The sequence below is a fragment of the Papio anubis genome, chromosome 1 (genome assembly GCF_008728515.1).
Source record: "Papio anubis isolate 15944 chromosome 1, Panubis1.0, whole genome shotgun sequence".
NCBI classification, from domain to species: domain Eukaryota; kingdom Metazoa; phylum Chordata; class Mammalia; order Primates; family Cercopithecidae; genus Papio; species Papio anubis.
In genome coordinates, this window is record NC_044976.1 from 129337742 (window position 1) to 129357107 (window position 19366).

General features: G+C 37.2%; 1 protein-coding gene across 2 annotated transcripts in view; it reads right to left on the reverse strand.

Moving 5' to 3' along the window:
* Positions 1 to 19366, reverse strand: part of SPTA1 (spectrin alpha, erythrocytic 1) — a 75644-nt gene that overhangs the window by 47273 nt on the left and 9005 nt on the right. For both annotated transcript variants that reach the window (XM_003892874.5, XM_031654258.1), the window contains exons 7-19: positions 19219 to 19363; positions 17679 to 17833; positions 16077 to 16212; positions 15874 to 15975; positions 13602 to 13739; positions 12889 to 12999; positions 11262 to 11339; positions 10961 to 11116; positions 9503 to 9707; positions 7950 to 8131; positions 6356 to 6599; positions 4612 to 4734; positions 779 to 996 (exon numbers count right to left, since the gene is read on the reverse strand). In XM_003892874.5, coding sequence (XP_003892923.3) covers positions 779 to 996; positions 4612 to 4734; positions 6356 to 6599; positions 7950 to 8131; positions 9503 to 9707; positions 10961 to 11116; positions 11262 to 11339; positions 12889 to 12999; positions 13602 to 13739; positions 15874 to 15975; positions 16077 to 16212; positions 17679 to 17833; positions 19219 to 19363 — 1993 coding nt within the window. The remainder of the gene's footprint in view (positions 1 to 778; positions 997 to 4611; positions 4735 to 6355; positions 6600 to 7949; positions 8132 to 9502; positions 9708 to 10960; positions 11117 to 11261; positions 11340 to 12888; positions 13000 to 13601; positions 13740 to 15873; positions 15976 to 16076; positions 16213 to 17678; positions 17834 to 19218; positions 19364 to 19366) is intronic.

Below are 19366 nucleotides of genomic sequence, written 5' to 3' on the forward strand. Positions count from 1 at the left end.
AACTACTATTATTTTGGGTTATGCTTTTCGTCTTAGATCCTGGTAAAAGCTACTTTCCATCTATTATAAAGTTCTTTTTAACCCTAAATTTGCAAGCATTAAGGAAATAGGAGTTAATAAATAAATTGTAATTTCAATATGTTTACTAAAATCAAAATTAACTCAAACTTGCAAAAGTATTTTTATCAACACAGATTATAGCTGAAAAGAGGATGCTGTTGATATTGTTACTTTATAAGATAAACATTAGCGTAACTTAAAATGTGCATACCAATTACTTCTAGTGCCAAAAGTTTGTGAAATAGTATCCCAGCTTCCTATAGGACAATAAGCAAAACAAATAAATGGATAAAAAGTGTGATTATAACCTTTGAGGTTCTTCTTGCCCCAGCATATCTCAGTGGATCTGTCCAAATTTATTTTAATAAAGTAATTAAGGTGTCTATGTCTTAAAACTGTGATTAATTTATAAATGCTCAAGGTTACTCTGGAAAGTTTAGGATGGGATTATGATGATGACTCTGATCACACTTTTTTGATTTAGATAATCTCTAAAGAATGTATGAATCTCTATGAGATGAGAAAAATGTAGCATATCTTTGGTGATTCCTGTCAAATCTGAGGGAGTCTCAGCAGATGAAGGCCAAAGGCGATCACTCTGGAAACCCCAAATAATCTGGCAGAATCTGTAGCTGTCCCACAACCTAAGCAAACCCTAAATTGACAATTTGGTTGCATTTGTTGAGGATTCACAATGTTAAACCCACCCCCACCTTACCCCAGCCGCTTCTTCATCAGCTCCATAGTTAGTATTGTCTACGATAGGCTCCTTCTCTCTGATCCATGTTTCTGCTTCATGCAGGTCAGCCAGGTACTGCTGGAACTGGACATTGGCTTCCAGATCATTTTGTCGCCTAGCAGCTCGAGCACGGAGAGACTCCATATTCTGATTCAAACTCTTGACCCTAGAGGCCACATCTTCTGCAGCAAAGTGTCCTATGGAGTAGTTATAGAAAAGGTGAGTATGATCCTCAGGAGTGTTTACCATTCTCTAATCCTTTTGGTACCTTGGAAAAGAGAAAGGAAGTGATAAAAATGGTACCTTATTTAATCAACGTTATATTTTTCTCGAGTTACCTGGGAATTGAAATATCCTGAGTGAGATTAAGTAACAAAAGTTACTAATGGGAGATATGCATGTGGTGGTGAATGGGTTGGTATTGTCTGACAAATACAGACTTGAAAACAGAATACTAATGTATGGGTGATGCTCAGAGATCCAAAATCATGTCTTCTTTAGATGAAGCAGAAAAATCAGCTGATTTCCATTTCTTCCCATAAAGGAGTTATTATTATGAGAATTGCTCTTCCACCCTAAACAACTAGAAAACAGGAAAAGCTATAAGATAAAATGATTTTCAGACAATGGATGGAGGACTGTGATTCCTGAGAGAAGGGAAATAAATGAGATATGTTCTATAATTGCCAAGCTTATGCCTCGGGAGGTTTCTGGGCTATAGGCCTGGGGAGCTAACCCAAATAGAACCACCAGTCACACTGAATTGAGGACACAGAGATCAACATTTGGGAAAGACAAGAGAACTAGGATTTGTGAGGTTGAGTGTTAAAGAGAAGGGTGTTACAGAGAGATAGAACTTATCAGAGAAGTTCCCTAGAGTATTTGTCTGATTACTCACACGCACACATGTATAAGGAAATCCTGTACGGTGAGAAAAGAGTGACTTAAAAGCAGTGGCCAAACAACTTCTAGGCCTCAATTAAGAATGAAAATAGTTAACATCACCACCCATCAAAGTGGAAAAAATATTGTAATACATGAGATAGGGTCCTCAGAAGAGTAATATATCAATACTATGCTCATCTCTAAATCAGTCCCTGAATAAAGGCTGCCCCAGGAGTACCATAACAAAACAGATCCAAGAAGCTCAACAATCACCGAGCTGAAGAAACAAGGAAAACCCTATCGAGTAATCGCATAATCAAATTATTTAATACCAGTGATAAAGAGAAAAGCTTTAAAACAGTTAGGGGGGGAAAAAAAGATATATTACATACAGAGGAGCAAAGATCATGATGACAGCAGACATCTTATCAGAAGTTTGCAAAGTCAGAAGACAAGGCAGCACATCTTTAAAATACTGGAAGAAAGAAATTGTCAACTGAGAATTTTATATGTAGTGAAAATATATTTCAAAAAGGAAGGTAGAATGAAGACTTCTAGATGAACAAAAGTCTAGAGAATTTATGGATAGAAGACCTGCAGTATAAGGAATGTTAGAGGAAGTTCTTCAAGCAGAAGAAAAATAATACAAATGAAAATATTAACCTAAATAAAGAAATTAAGAACACTGGAAATGGGAAATATGAGGGTGAGTTTTTTCTCATTTAATAATTTCATTCAAAACCAGTTGACTATCAAAGCAAAAATAATGACATTGAAATATAGGGTTTATAACATGTAAAAATATGTGACACCAATAGCACAAGGGTGAAAACAAAGGGAGATATCCATTTAAGAATCTTATATTAAACATGAAATGCATAATATTATTTGAAATTAGACTATGATAGATTAAAAATCTATATTTTAATTCCTAGAATAGTGGGCTCTCAAATTTGTGCTTTTGGGATCCCTTTACAATTTTAAAAATTATTAAGGATGCAAAAAATGTTTTGCTTATATAGTTAGACTCATTAATAGTTCCCATATCAGAAATCAAAACAAGAAGCTTTGAAAGAAAAGAATGTACAAGTATATACTCCATTAAACAGAAGAGTGACATCATCACCCATCTGTAGGCTCTGGAAAACTCCATCCTGTGCTTATAAAAGGATAAGTCTGTAAAAGGAAATAATAGTCTTAGCACTACTATGAAAATATTTTAACTTTGTGAACTCACTAAAAGTGTGTCAGAGACCCCAAAAGGACTCCAAATCACAATGGCAAAATCACTGCACTATAAAAAAACATACACACACAAACACAAAACAGCAATTGTAGCTAATAGGCCAATTTGAAGACAAGATGGAATCACAATAAATACAAAATTGATCTAAAGGAGACATAAAGTGATAGATAAAAAGAAAAAATATAGCAACATGCCAGATTTAAAATAAACCATATTGATAATTACACTAAGTGTAAACTGTCTAAATATCACAATTAAGAAAGAAAAATTACCAGATTGAATAGAATAAAAACAAGGCCTGATTATATGCTATTTATAAGAATCCCACTTTAAATATAAGAAACAGAGTACAAGCAAAAAGATGGAGAAACATGCAGCAAAAACTTATCAAAAGATAGCGTATGTGGCTTTTATTAAAGTCACAGTAGGTAGGCTTCAGAACAAAGAATTTCACCATGGATAAAGATTGATATTTCTTTTCTTTTTTCTTTTTTCTTTTTTTTTTTTTTGAGACGGAGTCTCGCTCTGTCGCCCGGGCTGGAGTGCAGTGGCCAGATCTCGGCTCACTGCAAGCTCCGCCTCCCGGGTTTACACCATTCTCCTGCCTCAGCCTCCCAAGTAGCTGGGACTATAGGTGCCCACCACCTCGCCCGGCTAGTTTTTTGTATTTTTTAGTAGAGACGGGGTTTCACCGTGTTAGCCAGGATGGTCTGATCTCCTGACCTCGTGATCCACCCGTCTCGGCCTCCCAAAGTGCTGGGATTACAGGCTTGAGCCACCGCGCCTGGCCCAAAGATAGAAATTTCATAATGTGAAGATTTAACTTCATCGAAAAGACATAACAATCCTAAATGTATATGCATGTAATAACAGAGCTTCAAAATATATGAAACAAAACCTGATAGAACCGAAAAGAGAAGAAGACAAAATCCACAAGTATAGTTGAAGATTTAAAAAACAGGTGAATTTCTATAGTAACACAGATATTCCAAGTAAACATTTGTGGGTTTGAATCACTCAGCTGGGATCTGAAGTTTTGCTCAGGAAACTGAATTTTAACCTACACTTTTGAAAACTAGATATTGGTTGGCACCAATTGATTCTTCAGTCAATAGAGGGAAAATCCCAATGTAATCTGCATTGCATATGCCATACCTGGCTTATGAGGTTCAGAACTGAACATCATACTTAAGCACCAGGAATTTCTGAATTGGATGAAAAGAATGAACAGAGGCATTGAAACTATATGAAGTGAGAAACTAAAGAAATGGAACAGTTTACTATAAAAATAGGTCAGCACTGTATAACTAAGGTCTGCCTTCACAGATCTGGAAGCTCCCATATGGAAAAGAGACATGATTTAATTCACAGTGCTTTGTAAATTAGATTCTGAATTCTGGAACTTCTACAGAGAAGCATATTAATGATTAGGGTTAAGACATTTTACTTTAATAATTTTTGTTTTACAAACAAATAGTGATTCACAGGATTGGAATATTCCTGTTATTGAAATATACAAACGAAACCATATGCCCATTTGTCAGAAATGCCAAAAGAGAATTAAGTGGGAAAACGGGTCAGATATTTTTAAATTCCCTTGAAACCCTAAGAGAATACAAACTTCTTCCCAGAGGTTGTGGCCTGGTGATGTTTTGGCCAACTGAATCTCAATCATACATACCTTCCTCTACCATTTTGTTTCCCCTTTCTGTTATCATTTGAATGCGTGGTTCATGGCTGGCAATGTTCTCCAGGATGACTTTGTGCCTATTCAGAAGCTTTTTGGAGGCAATCAAGTCCTTTCCTGCAGGAGAAAGGAATTTCAAAGTTTGGGATTATCCTGGTGTATGGAAGTAGCATACCTCACTTTTTTAGAACTCTTGGACCCACAGTTCTTCCCTTTGAAGTTCTAACCGTTGAGTAAGATTCTTTAAATTTTTATCATCTGTCTGAATTCACTCCACTTATCTTTGTTCTTCCCCTAGCCTCTTTTTATTAATAAGTTTCAATTCACTATTATACAACAGATAATGAAAACATCACTATTTTTGTTGAAAGATAGGTAGGAAGGCAAGTAACTTCTTAGTTCAAATGTCCAATATTATGCACACAATTGTCTTTCAGCATATTGTGATGTACAAGGAAGGAACTTCTACTTGCTAATTTCTATGGACTTCAGAAAGTTTTTAAATCTTCTATGCGTAAGTTTTCTTATCATGAAAAAGGCACAGTGTAACTGGTTTGAAGATCTATTTTTAATCACTAGAAATAACTTACAAAAAATGCCTCATTGACTGCATAGCATTAACAAGCAAACAATAAATACTACTTACTATGAATTTCCTTCGTCTTCTAAGATCCCAAAATCCTGCTGTCTGCTTTATCCTCCCTGTATCCTAACCATGCTTTATCTCTTTTCCCTCTAAACTTCCTTTCTTACTACTTCCCATTCAAAATATACTCTCTAGAAACTTTCTATGCCTTTCCAATAAGCCTCAGGCTTTTTTCTTCCAGGAAGTTTTCCCAGACTAACCCTTTCATTGCCCTCATGTTCAGCCTTTCATAGATGTTTCCAAAATATGCGTAGTAAGTTGCACTGTATTTGCCTACACATTTTTCTGTGCCTCATTATAAGTGTACTGGCTTTGACACTGGTGATCTAGCAGCTTCTGAAAGAAAGGACAATATGTGCTTTATTTGCCACTTTTAAAAATTTTATTATTTTTATTCTGCTATTGTCAGAATAAAAAGCTCATATAATTTATAAGAAGGGGCCGGCCGGGCGCGGTGTTTCAAGCCTGTAATCCCAGCACTTTGGGAGGCCGAGATGGGCGGATCACGAGGTCAGGAGATCGAGACCATCCTGGCTAACACGGTGAAACCCCGTCTCTACTAAAAAATACAAAAAACTAGCCGGGCGAGGTGGCGGGCGCCTGTAGTCCCAGCTACCCGGGAGGCTGAGGCAGGAGAATGGCGTAAACCCGGGAGGCGGAGCTTGCAGTGAGCTGAGATCTGGCCACTGCACTCCAGCCTGGGTGACAGAGCGAGACTCTGTCTCAAAAAAAAAGAAAAAAAAAAAAAGAAGGGGCCAACTACAACCTAAACACAAACACTTAGTATCTCAGACATTAACCATGACTGTTCAAAGACCTTCACAGTTTTAGAGAAAGCAACAAAATGCTGAGCACTCTGGCTCTTCCCAGGGGCCCTAAATTCATGGCATTGCTCATGTCTAGTTTTAGGAGGTATATTTTTAAATATAATTTTAAAAAAATCTTTTTATGAAGGACTGGACAAATTTTCATGAGTGTGAGAAGAAACAGCTAAGAGCAAGCTTTTTAGGCTCCAACTTCTGTACCTCAGATCTCTCAATCTATAGACTGTGGTCCTTTCCTAATGGCTCAGCCTGCTCAGGCTATACTAACCAAGGTAGGTGGATGTAGCTGAGGGTTCAGTCTCTTGGATCCAGGCCTCCTCATCCTCTGTGTCTCTACAAATCAGCTGCAGATGGAGGAGGTCTAAGAGCTTCTTCTTTCGGGTGGCCAGTGGCTCTTTCAGAGCTTCAAATCGGCATGCCAAGGACTCTTGCCTTGCCTCTATGTCCTTAGAATCAGGATGGCCTATTTTTTCAAAATATGCAGCCAGTTCCGTAAGGATATTCACCTGATCCTAAGGGAGAAATAGAATGTATGCCAAGAAATCCCATCATTTAGTAGAAAGTGATAGGAGGTTGTCATGGTGGAAACGGGGGCATGGGAAAATCAGTTCCCATATGCACTGTGTTCTGATCTCTAATTTAAATCAGTGAAATGGAGTTGGAGAGGTTGCTACATTGAGGACCACCACATCAGGTGAGGGCTATTCATACGAAAGTAGCTCTCAAAACATAGTTTGGAAACATCAAAATCTTTATAGAATGCTTCAAGGAAATCAGAAAAATTAGAACTGCAGAGTTTGATGGTTTAAGAGTATTGATAAACTGGGTCCCAAGGTAAAAAGCTGGAAGTGTTTTTCTATCACAGTTCACCTTCTGTATTCTTTCTTTCTCTTTAAAATGAGCTACAACTGCAAATAAATGGAAATTTCTCAGGCTTAAGTTTGTTGCACAGCAGAAACAATACCTATGAGATGAAATGTGGTATTATAAAAAATTCTCAGAAGTTCAGAAAGATAAATTTAACGGAATGCCTTGCCACCAGCTAGTTGTCCTCGTTTGAGCCATATCTGACAAAGGAGGGATACAGAAACAAGATTTTGAAGGCTCTTCCCAGAAATAAAATTTTAGTTGTATACCTATATGGTGAAATAGATACAATAGGTACATTACATTTTTATTAGTGAGGTAAACTATACGTGGCCTGGCAGACACAGTACCAGGATTTTTATTTGCTTGTTTTTCTCACTTGTTCATTGGGTATAAGAGTGGCACATATGCAAGTTCATAGTCCTGGTTCTGTTGTTAATTTTTGCTGTGACATTGGGAAAGTCGCTTTACTTCTGTGGGTTTCAATTTTCCTTATTTTTTTAAAAAAAGGTAGGATTTAAAATATTTTTAAGCTTTGAATCACAGAATACCCGAACAGGAAAAGACAACTTTATCCCAAACCTTATTTTATAGGTGAGGATAGTGAGGATACTGAGATGCAAAAAGTGAAATGACCTATCAGAGATCACATAACTAGTAAGCCACAAGGGTGTATACGCAACCCAGATTTCTCGATTGAGAGAAGAGTTTATGTTTAGAAAAGTCAGTAAAGCCTTACATCAACCATGAGGTTCTGACCAAAGACACGGAGCACCCAGCACCCCTGGCTAGACGGGAGGAGCTTTTGGGAAAAGGCAGTCGGTTTACTAAAAATTTTGAATTTTTACCTTGGGTTCTTTGCTCTTTTGCTCTCTGAATAATAATAATTACTTATTAAGTAATTAATAAGTAGTAATTACTTATTACTTAATAATGACTGTGCTCAGAGCATATACACCCGTTGCTTATGGCTGACCAAAGAGCTAACAACAAACCTGACGAGCAGCCACAGCCGACTCCAGGAGGCCGTGTTTCCTGAGTCGATTCTGCATGTCGGCCAGGCCTTTCCCATAATCCTCAGAGGCGACTTGCCACTCCACCTCCTCCAGCCAGCGCTGCAAATCTTCTGCATTATTTTCAAATTGCAAACGCTGGTTGGCCTCATCCAACTGGGTCCCTGGGAGAAGACATCAGGTAGAAGACATTAGGTACCACAACTATTCCTCTTACACTATAATATACCTTCCTCCAATTAAAGGATCAATATAATATTTTAATATTGCAAAGAGGAAAATATAACTGTCTCACGTGGCTCACAAAAAGTCATCTTAAATTTGTAGAATTCTGATAATATTTGTTTCTAAATATAGTAATGTTCTCAAAAGAAAAATAAATAAGAAGTTATATTGCCTGATAAGGTATAGTTTTGCTGTGTCAGATTTTAACCATCTTCGGTGTTTCCTTATGTGATTTTTACTCTCTATCCAGACCTCCTTTTCAAGGAAATTCAAATCCAAACACTCTATTTTCTAGGAGAAGCATAATGAGTTTGGTGCAGTTTTAAATTGGTAAGCTTCTTTTTACAAAATTATTTCACTGAACTTTCCTTTCCCCCTTTAGTGCCTGTCTTTCATTACCAACCGTTCCCCACTATTTTATCTTCCAGAAAATGTCTTTATTTGCACTCGGCTCAGATCGATTCTGTACTATGATCTTATTGCAATTATTTACATTATTTCTGCAAAGCAATTGGTGTATCTCCCGATGGTGAAGAGTAGCAGTGATACATTGTCATAGCCAAGTTCGATTTTGTTTTTCTAAACCAAAAATAAGGATGGTATCCAAAAAAAATCACTATGACATATTTATTATGTAATAAAGGAAAAGTTATGTTTGTAGATGATGTTTATAACAAAGGGCACACTAATAGAAAACTCATTATTTGTGTTAATTACTAAAAATTGATTAATTTTCCAAAGTAAGGGGTAAAATATAAGTGAAGACTCTCCAAGAAGACATGTAGGATTATTTTAAGAGCTTATAGCAGAACCTAAACACTTTCAAATAGGTTTAAAAAGATCAACAAGTCATCAGGCACTATAAGAATAAAATGTGGGAAAATCACATGTGACATCAACAATCTTTTAATGTCTAATGTAATAACCTGGGTCATAATATCTTGTCTAGATTATAGAACCAAAATATCTAAAACTCATGGTTCAAAAATATTTGTTCAAGGGAAAGAAAAACAACAAAGTAGGAAAAAAGTGAGGAAAACAAAAGTAATTTCAACTCACCTGCCTCTGCCAAAAAAAAATTTTTTTCTAAACCCTACACACTTGAAGAAAACATAAAATTGTGTTAATATACAGTGTTATAAATTCAGATTGGATTTTTAAAATTTTACCAATAAAAGAAAGACACATGGAAGCAAACGAGTCGTATACCTTATCATAGAGGTCACCAGATAAATTTACAGTGGTGAAGATGAATGTAGTAGATTTCAGAATTTAGAAAATGACCTTTCACCAAAACCTCTGCTTTTTACCTTTCTGTTTTGTAGCCTCCAGCAACTCCTTCCAGAGGCTGGCAACTTCACTCAGACGAGTGGTCACGTTGTCAGAAGCGTAGTGACCGCGATCAATCATCTCTTGGCCAGTTTTCTGTATGTTTTCCAGCACGATCTCATTATCTGCCAATTCCTTTTTAAAGACTTGTTGCTTTTGAACCCTGCTCTTCAAGTTCTGTGTGTCCTGAGATAAGATGAAACAAAAAAAGAACCATTACTTGAAGAATGAGGGACAGAAATTTTGAGAATAAGAGGTTACTTCTCACTATAAATCTAACGATGCTAACAAGAGGATAAAAGGGAGAACTTTCCTAGTCTAATGTTTCAGAAGCTCATACAACCAATCCCTCTTTCTACATGTGGCAGACATGGCAAACTAATCTGGCAATTTTTTTCCTGGACTTAGATATAGCTTGAAGATCATTTTGAATACAACACCCCATTCAAACACTAACAATCAGAGTTATCATGAAAGGTGAAAATTATCTTCCATTCTTCACCTCATACATGAACCTTCCATCCATTTGACCCATACAGAGATCTGTTTATTAAACATATACTGGAGTCATAACTGAACAAAAGGATCAGAAGTATACATTTAAGACTAAATAATATCAGTAAAATAAATACTTTCAATAGATACTAGCCTAGAAATCAAAAGCCTAATTCTCGCCCTGATGGTAAATGTGAAGATTTGTAAATATACATGTGTGTACATAATAGTTTATATTATATAACATTTTTTAGTGCAAAGTATGTGTTAGTACAACTCTAAGGAAGAGGAATCTATGGCTCAGAGATAATTCAGGAATTTCCATAAACAAACTAAAACAAAAAGTCAAGCCCAGGTTTACCTGCTCCAGAGTTTATGCTTCTAACTTTTTGTTAAACCACCTTCTAAATAACTGGATAACTTTAGGCAACTCACTTCCCAACTTAGATCCTGGTTTCTTTATCTATCAAATAAGGGACTTTCTCCTTCAGCTACAAAATTTTATAAGTTTATATTATACCAAATATTTAGGTTACTTTTGAGTCCCTAGCAGTTTTCACAAACTTTAAATGTATTGGTGGGATTAGACACAATATTTACCTACTGTAGGGATGCAGAGGGGAGCAGAAAAGGTGAGAAAGGGGCAACAAGCAGCTCAATAAGGAACATTCCCCACCTTCCCCCATTTGGCTAAGAATCACCAGAAATTGTGCCAAAGGAAAGAGGTGAAGAACATTAGAGTACAAGAAAACCAAAATCTAGATCCTTGATATTTAACTGTATAAAATAGCCTTCAGGGATTCATTACCCTTTTCTGAGCCTCTGTTTTGTCATGTATAAAATGAGGATCACCAGCTGAATGCTAAAGTTCATTTTACTCCAAGACTGTACTTCCAATGAAACGAACTCCTAATAAGTACATCCAGCTCCTGAAAACTGCCTACCTTGTAATCTTCATCATCTGCCAACTTTTTCTTCTTGTTGATCCAGTTCTTTAGGTCATCTGAGTCCTGATACAGTTGTTGCAGAAGCAATGAATCCTCCAGCAATCTACGTCTAGTGGTAGCCCTTCCACGTAGGGCATCCCGCCGGGCTAACAGCTGCAAAAACCATGAGTAAACTTACTGTCAGCAAAACCAAATATGGACACATGAGATCCACTGACCACCCTGGTCACCATGCCCACCAACACTCTTCCTGATTCTGGTGCATAGGCACATAGAAGCTCTAGGCCCTTCGACATACCCCATCACGGATGGCAGCGATGTTCTCTGAATCATAATGGTTATCACCAATCAATTTGGTTGCAGTCTTGTCTACAGTCTGAAAAAAAAAATAAAAATGAATACTATGCTCTTAGTGACCACTGAGTAAGTGGCCACGGTTTGGGTAGCTGTTTAAAGATGAAGCATAGCAATGTGGGAGGAGAAGTTTGAAGGCCAGCAGATGTAAGTCCTCATTCAGGTTTCTGTTATAAATTGTATTTCCAAATATATACCTCAGGGCATGTCAATTACATTCTCTGTGCCACACTATTTTTTAAATACAGGTTGCAGTAAATGAAAGCAGATGTTGCTATGATTGATTTGTTCTTGTCTTCAAGAGGAAGCACTACCAATGACACAGCCATGTCCATAGCCAGTCTGTCCATCCGTCTATCTGTCCATGTATTCATCTCTCAAATATATCTCTATCTCTGTCTCATCTCTACCTCTATTTCTATCTCTTTCTATCTCTAACTCTAGCTATATCTCTATCTCTATCTCCAGTTACATGGGAGAAGAGTCAGAAATTGTAGAGGTAAGTTTTTACCCTTGTTTAACCAGAAATCCCCCAAATTACTAGAGGTCAGAATAATTGATTGGAATAGGAAAATGATCTAAAATAAATGATAATACTTTATAAACAATAAATTATTTTACACTGTTAGCTTTGACAAATGAGAATCAACAGAAAGGACACACGTATCAATTAATGAGGGACTTGATATTAATTGGTCTTCCACCTCTTCATCATATTGATTTAAGATTAACAGAGAAGACTAGGAATTTGTCTGTTATTTTTGTTGTTGCTGTTGCTGCTGGTGGAGGTAGTGGTATGTATGTGTATGTGGCAAGGGTGGTGTTAAAGTCAGCATCATCCTAGGAACAGCCAGAGACATACAATGTATTGGACCCATGAAGGCTTCCTTTCACTTCTCTGAGTCCTGCCTTTACATTCACCAGTTTTCTGGGACATAGTTACTTAAGACTCACAGGAAAACTCTGTAGTCGCATTTGATGAAAAAACGAGAGATAAAGATATACTATAAAGGAAAAATATGCTGTAAAGGAAAAGAGTAGACAGTACTTAGATATCTAGATGTTACTAAGGAATAGAAAATTATATTAATATATTGCTAGAGGGGAAGAAACAAAAAAATCAAAATTTCTGAGTAATGATTCTATATTTAATAAGAATTCAATAATTTTTATTTACACTGTAGAAAATATAAAACAAAATCATGTACTTCATCAGAAAAAAAAAATGGCCTACCATCTCGAAAAACTTTCCAAATATGCTTTGTAGAACAAGAATTGTGTGATAAAAATTGATATGAGTATTTTTCTGGCTATTTTCACTTTTTTTCTAAAGATTAGTATTAAGTTTTTGCTTTCTCACTATATAAACATTTTATGTTTATAAAATTAAAGAGTTTGAAAAACACACAAATAAACACACCGACAACAAAAGAAGAGATGTAACTTGATTATGGATAATCCTCAGGCTATATCTGGTAGTTAACAGGACCAGTGCTGTCTAGGGACAGGTATTGTGTAAAATTACGTATACAAAGAGGTAGCCAATGCCCAAACTAGGGGCCATTTCTTACTGTGATCTTCTCTTCCTGGGCAGTAAAGGCTTCCTCAAAGTCATCATGCTTCTGAAGAAGGGCTTCTGCACTGCCCAGTGAGTTTCCCAGATCCTCATTTTCCAGGAAGGCCTATAGAAGACAGAAAGACACACCTAAACTGTGCCTGACTGGTAAGAAACATTCCTCTTGGCGTATCTCTGAGACAAGGACTAAGGCAGGAGGGAACAAAGTAGGAATTAGCACACATTATGATAATGGGTAGAGATTAACTTTAAACAGCAGGAGCTCCAGGCATCCTTCCTGATACTCATACAATTTTCTCATCTATGTTTCTGGGTCTGTCCACATGGAATTCCCCAACCAGTCTAGACATTATTCTGAGCTCTCAAAACTGCCTCAAGTGGCCGACTCACCTCCACTCTGATGTACCCTGCCTGACTCATCAGTTTTCTCTTCTTGACTCTTTACCAATTTGATATTTATTTTGCCTTATTTCAGCTGTAGTTAAAGTCTCTCTGCTATGTATTTAAGTATATATGCTTTTGTTGTGAGGGAATTGTAGGAGCCTTATAGAAAGGGCCCATCTTTTCTTTTTTTTGTGGATCGCCCTGTAGTTCCCAAGACAAGCTTCGACTCACGGGAGTGGTTGTGAGAGAACTCACAGCAGTCACGGTGGCAAATGAAGGGTGAGAGAAATGACTTCTAGAGATGGTATGGACCCCTCCCGTTACCTCTTGTCGACTCATCCAACTGTCCACTTGCTCACTGTCTCGGTAGAAGAGATGGAAGTCCAAGCACTGCTCGTACTGACGATGACGCTGGTGCCACAGTTCCAGCAGGGCATCCCAGTTGCTGGCAAGTATTTCCATCTTCGGAAAGAAGGAGATAATGTATATGGAAGACAATTAATTTATTTTATTATATATTTATTGAGCATATAATAAATGCAAAGCCATTTGAAGGATACAAAAATAAACAGGAAATGGGCTTTTAAGATTCCAACATTTAAGCAAATGATTGTACTATAGGAAAAATGGGATAAATTCCATAAAAGAGGCAAAACATTATATGTATAAGGAAATGAAAAAGACTAATTCTAATTAAGAGAGCCAGCAAGTAGAAGTATGGGAAAGCATGGAAAATCTCATACCAAACAGAGATTTAAAAGATAGGGAATGGGTATCAGGACTTAATGCCATAAGCAAATGAACTGTAAATAATTGTTAGATAATGTAATGTGAGCTAGAGAAAAGTGCAGTATCTAAAAAAGTGTAGACAGTCAATGAAATCCAAGTTCATAGAGCACATAAAACATCGCACTGAGACGTTTGCATTTTATTCCCAAAACAAATAAAAACCATCAGGGAAAGAGAGAAGAGATATTCTCAAACACACGAAAAAGCCTTTGTTTCTGGTCAAGCATATGCCCAAGAATTTCCACCTTATTACACCTGCAGCTGTATTATCTCCATCAAAAAAGCAGAATAGGGCCAGGTGCTGTGACTCATGCCTGTAGTACCAGCACTTTGGGAGGCCAAGGTGGGTGGATCACTTGAGGTCAGGAGTTGAAAACCAGCCTGGCCAACATAGTAAAACCCAGTTTCTACAAAAAAAAAAAAAAGTAAAATAAAATAAAAATACAAAAATTAGCCGGATGTGATGGTTCACACCTCTAGTCCCAGCTACTCAGGAGGCTAAGGCAGGAGAATCACTGGAACTCGGGAGGCAGAGGCTGCAGTGAGCTGAGATTGGCCACTGCACTCCAGCCTGTGTGACAGAGTGATACTCTGTCAACAACAAAAAAGCAGAATAAATTATCAGATTGCAGGATAACTGTTAAGTTTTTAAGGACTTTGAGTTCTGCTCTTTCTTTGACAGAGCCTTGTTTAAAAAATGAAACAAAACAAAACAAAACTATATTATAATGTCCCCACAGAGTTCTGGGAGAATTCAAAACTTGGTTATCTCAACCTCATCCACTGCCCAGTGCTAGACGCTGTGCTTGGCATCTAGTGAGATGCAAAGAGGCATGCAGATCTTACTGTAACTATCATTCCAAGGTATGCCTAGACTCTACCACGGGTGCAAAATCTCTCTGGGTCAAGGTGCAGAGTTGAAGCCCTGTGATGTAGGAGGTTAGGATGATGGTAAAACTGATTTCTTCATTCAGTGGAATTCTGGCTGTTTAAGATTGTCCTGTTCTTTAATGTAAACTTGAAAATCACAGATGCAGGAATGTCAGCTTAATTTGAGATTGTATAGAGGAAAGAAGTACAAACACAGATGCCAGCCATGCCAGACGCTGTACTAGGCACTGTGGGGGACCCAGAGATGAATAAGGTGCAGTCCTCCTGGAGTTTACAGTCTAGAGATGAGCATGGGAAGGTCGCGAAACTGGGCATATGTCAGGAGGCAAAATGCAATGAAGGTTTCAAATTAGGTAGAAGTCAGAGGGTTGATGAAATAAAGGCTCAGAGATGAGGAAGCACACATCATGTCTTGAAAATTTCAAGCAACTAAATTTAGCAAAACAGTAGAGTTAACTCTCCATATCTGTAGGTTCCACACCTGTAGATTTAACCAACCATGGATATAAAATATTTTCTAAAAATTCCATCTGTACTGAACATGTGCAGACTTTTTGCTTAAACAATACAGTATAATAATTATTTACATAGCATTTACATTGTATGAAGTATTATAAGTAATCTGAAGATAATTTAAAGTGTATAGGAGAATGTACATGCATCGTATGCAAATATTATGCCATTTCTTGAGCATCTGCAGATTTTGGCACCTGAGGGAGGTCCTGGAACCAATGCCCCATGGATAATAAGTGACAACTGTATATGAAAGGAAGCAGTGTAAAAGTTTGATTCATATTATTAACACATTTAAATGACTTCTATCCTTTTCCCCTTCAGAGATTATCATATTATTGTGAGATTACGTAATGACTACATATATAATTGGAACTTGACAAACTCTATTAAACTAGATTACCTTTTCCCGAACTTCATCAGAGGCTTCATGATTGGCATCCAGGAGGTCTTCACCAGTCTCTTTAGCAGATTGAAATCGGTCATCGTAAGAGTCAATCTCATGCTGTGGCCACAAAACAAAATGTCTGAAAATGCAGCAAGAAACCTGGCATTTCTGGCGTTCAGCCTGCCCCCTCCTCCTACTGGAGAGCCTTTCTTCTCTACCTTATGCTGCTGATGCCTGTCCAGCAGAACTTCCCCACCAGCCACATCTGTTGGTAGCTCATCAGCATTGATCGCAGCAGTCTTTTCCTTCATCCAGCCTGAGAGTTCATCAAAGTCAGATGAGAATCGATGGTACCTGTGGGAAAAATGAGGTAAAAGACAGGAAGGAGAAACCAAATATAAAAGGACATTGAACAAAGAGTTAGGTTTGGGGTGAGATAAGATGTGTGAGATGCTCCTTACTCTAATCCTAGGTTCTCTTTTTTCCTGATATATTTCCTGTTATTTACAGTCAGATACTAGTGTTGCAGGTTGTAAGTCCTTCACCCCAGGCTGTATATTTCTAGGGTCGGTGTGTCACTGTGGGATGTGACCCATGAGCATCACACCTCCACCACCTCAAGGTCACACCTACCCTAGAGGTACTTAAAATGGAGGAAGGTGCTCACAATGCAGCCAATAAACAATACATATTGTTGTATAAATAAGAAGCGTCTTGTGGGAAGGAGGAACTAGAATTAGCGTTAGGATTCCTCATGTATCTAGCCCATCTTTAACCCTGTTAATAAGAAACAAGAGCTGCAAAACAGTTACCTATTTTAAAAAGTTAAATGCTCATCATTTGTTTTGAAATCATAACCATATGAGAAGCACTGTCCTCTGATTATTTAAGGATTAACCATAAGAATTAATACTAAATGATGCCTGGCTATTAGGGGTTTTTGTAAGCTTGTAATCCACATTCAAAAAATAATACTGAAGTTATTTTGATGCTCTTCAGCTTGTATTGCATGTCTTTCAGTTCCCTATCTAGAGCTAGAATTTTGAAATGTTTCTTCAGTTGCTTTTCCAGCTTTTTGAGCCACTTCATAGCATCCCACAATAATACAAGCAGGGGAAGATGGAAATTTGCAGATGAGTGGAGGTGGGATGCTGATCACAGTAGTCTCCCTTTATTTGTGAGAGATACATTTCAATATGCCCAGCAGGTGCCAGAAACTGCAGATAGTACCAAACACTATATACACTACGTTTTTTCTTATACCTATATGTCTATAATAGAGTTTGATTTATAAATTAGGTACAGCAAGAGATTAACAACAATAACTAATGATAAAAATAGAACAATTAAATAAAATAAGAATTACTTAAACATAAGCACTGTGATACTAGGACAGTCAATCCATAACTTAGACTGCTACTAAGTGACTAATGAGTGAGTAGATATATAGCACGGATATGCTGGACAAAGGAATGATTCATCTTCCAGTGGGACAAAGTGGACCAGCCAGAAATTTTATCATGCCTCTTAGAATAATAAGCAATTTAAAACTTTTAAGTTATTTATTACTGGAATTTTCCATTTAACATTTTCAAACTGTGGTTGACTGGTGGTAACTGAAACCACAGATAAGGGGGTACTACTATATTTTATCAGTCACAAAGGACTTCCTCTTTCAACTTAAATCTTTTGTCTCTACTGAGCAGGCAGGAGAGCTGATTCTCTTGCTATTTGACCCTCTTTACTCTTATTTCTGCTCTTGTGATTACATCTGGGCCCTGTAGAGATAGGTAGAGCAATAGAGGGGAGGGATTTCCCACCAATAAGTTGCCTGCAGTTTTTCGTATCTGCTGGTGGCCAGGGCACGAATGTGCTCCCAGTTGGAGACCAGATCTTCTTTCATCTCCTGGATCTGAGGTGCATCTGAAGGATGGGAAAGCGTCAGCTTCTCTGCTTTCGCACATAACTCCTTCACCTTTGGGATGAAAAAGAAACCTAGTAGGAAATCCTAGTACTTTGACTCCCCTTGGCAAATCTTTGTGGGAGAGGTATAAAAAATCATATGAATAATAATAACTTAGAAATAGACATACAAATAGATTTCTATTAATATACTAATGTACTATATCGATAATTACAATTCACTAAGTACTTTTCAATCTCTCATTATGCTAAGTACTTTACATGAATGTTCTCATTTTATATTATTCATTTAATAATACCATGAAGTAGCAATTATTCTTATTTTTCTTTTATGTGAAAACTGAGAGATAAAGTATTTTATTTGCTTAGGATCATTCAGCTAGAAAATGTCAGGAGTAAGCTTCCAAGCTAAGTTTTTCCTTCCCTACTCCTCTATACCATTTCCCTAAATATTACTGCGAAGGCAGAAAGATATTTCTGTCCAGAAGGCCAAGAAAATTTCAGTAATGCTGGATCATTTTCAGGACAACCTCTGAGGAGCAGGGTTACTAGGGCAAAATGTGGATATGGGTGGCTTTTCACATGTTATTAGCCCTTTCATTATACTCAACTATAATCAGATGATGTCTAGGGATTGGAATTTCAATACCACCGTTTGTCAAATTATGGGCTTTATTATTCATTATTAGGGAAAAAGACCAAAAACAACAACAACAAAAAGGAAGAATGAAAGAAAAAGTAGAATGGTGGAAGTTTGCAGAAACTGGGCACAGGGATAGGCCTAAAATTAAATTACAGCAAATGTGGATCTTTCTGGAGGTTGACTCCCCTGTGCACTCTCAGTAGCAATTGGTTTACATTCTGGCTACATTTGTGAAGGGAAGAAGTAAAGGATGGAAATCATTTAAGAAAATAGGCTTGTTCTAAGTTCTAGTGTGCCTGAGGTTTTCCAGGTTTTAAAAGGAAACCTAAAGGTAGGTTTAGCATTAAGTGTCTTGAAGTTTATTTTAAAAGGAGAAGAAAATGTTTTCTGATCTGCTGAGTATAAAAAGAATCAGGATTCAGCTGCAACAGAACAAAGTGTGGTCAGATGAAAGGGTAGAGTTTGGCCACGGTGTATTTTACTCAGTGAGATTAGGAATCAACCTTGGAGGTATAAATATTTTTGTTTTTAAATTGTGAAATAAGTTAGGAAAACACAAGAGAATATAAAACGTATATGTATATTTAAATAAAAATAATTCAAATGAAAATAAGCTATATCCAGTATCCATGTACGAGTTATGAACTAGAATGAAGAAGAATATCCAAGTGCACGCAATTTCTTCTTCATTGAAAACAGTGAACTTACTGTGCCCTCTGGAGGCATAGCAATAGGCAAGATAACAATTGCCTCTTTCAGCTCAAGGGGCTAGCCATTTCTCTAACACACCTTACCTTGTCACTCATGACTGCAAGATTTCTCTCAAGTCCCTTGTGACTGTGAAACAGTCCTTCAGAGGCAACAAGGTCTTTGCCATAGTCCTCAGAGGTGAGTACAGGTTCCTTCTCCTTGATCCACTGGATGGCGTCAGTCATATCCCTA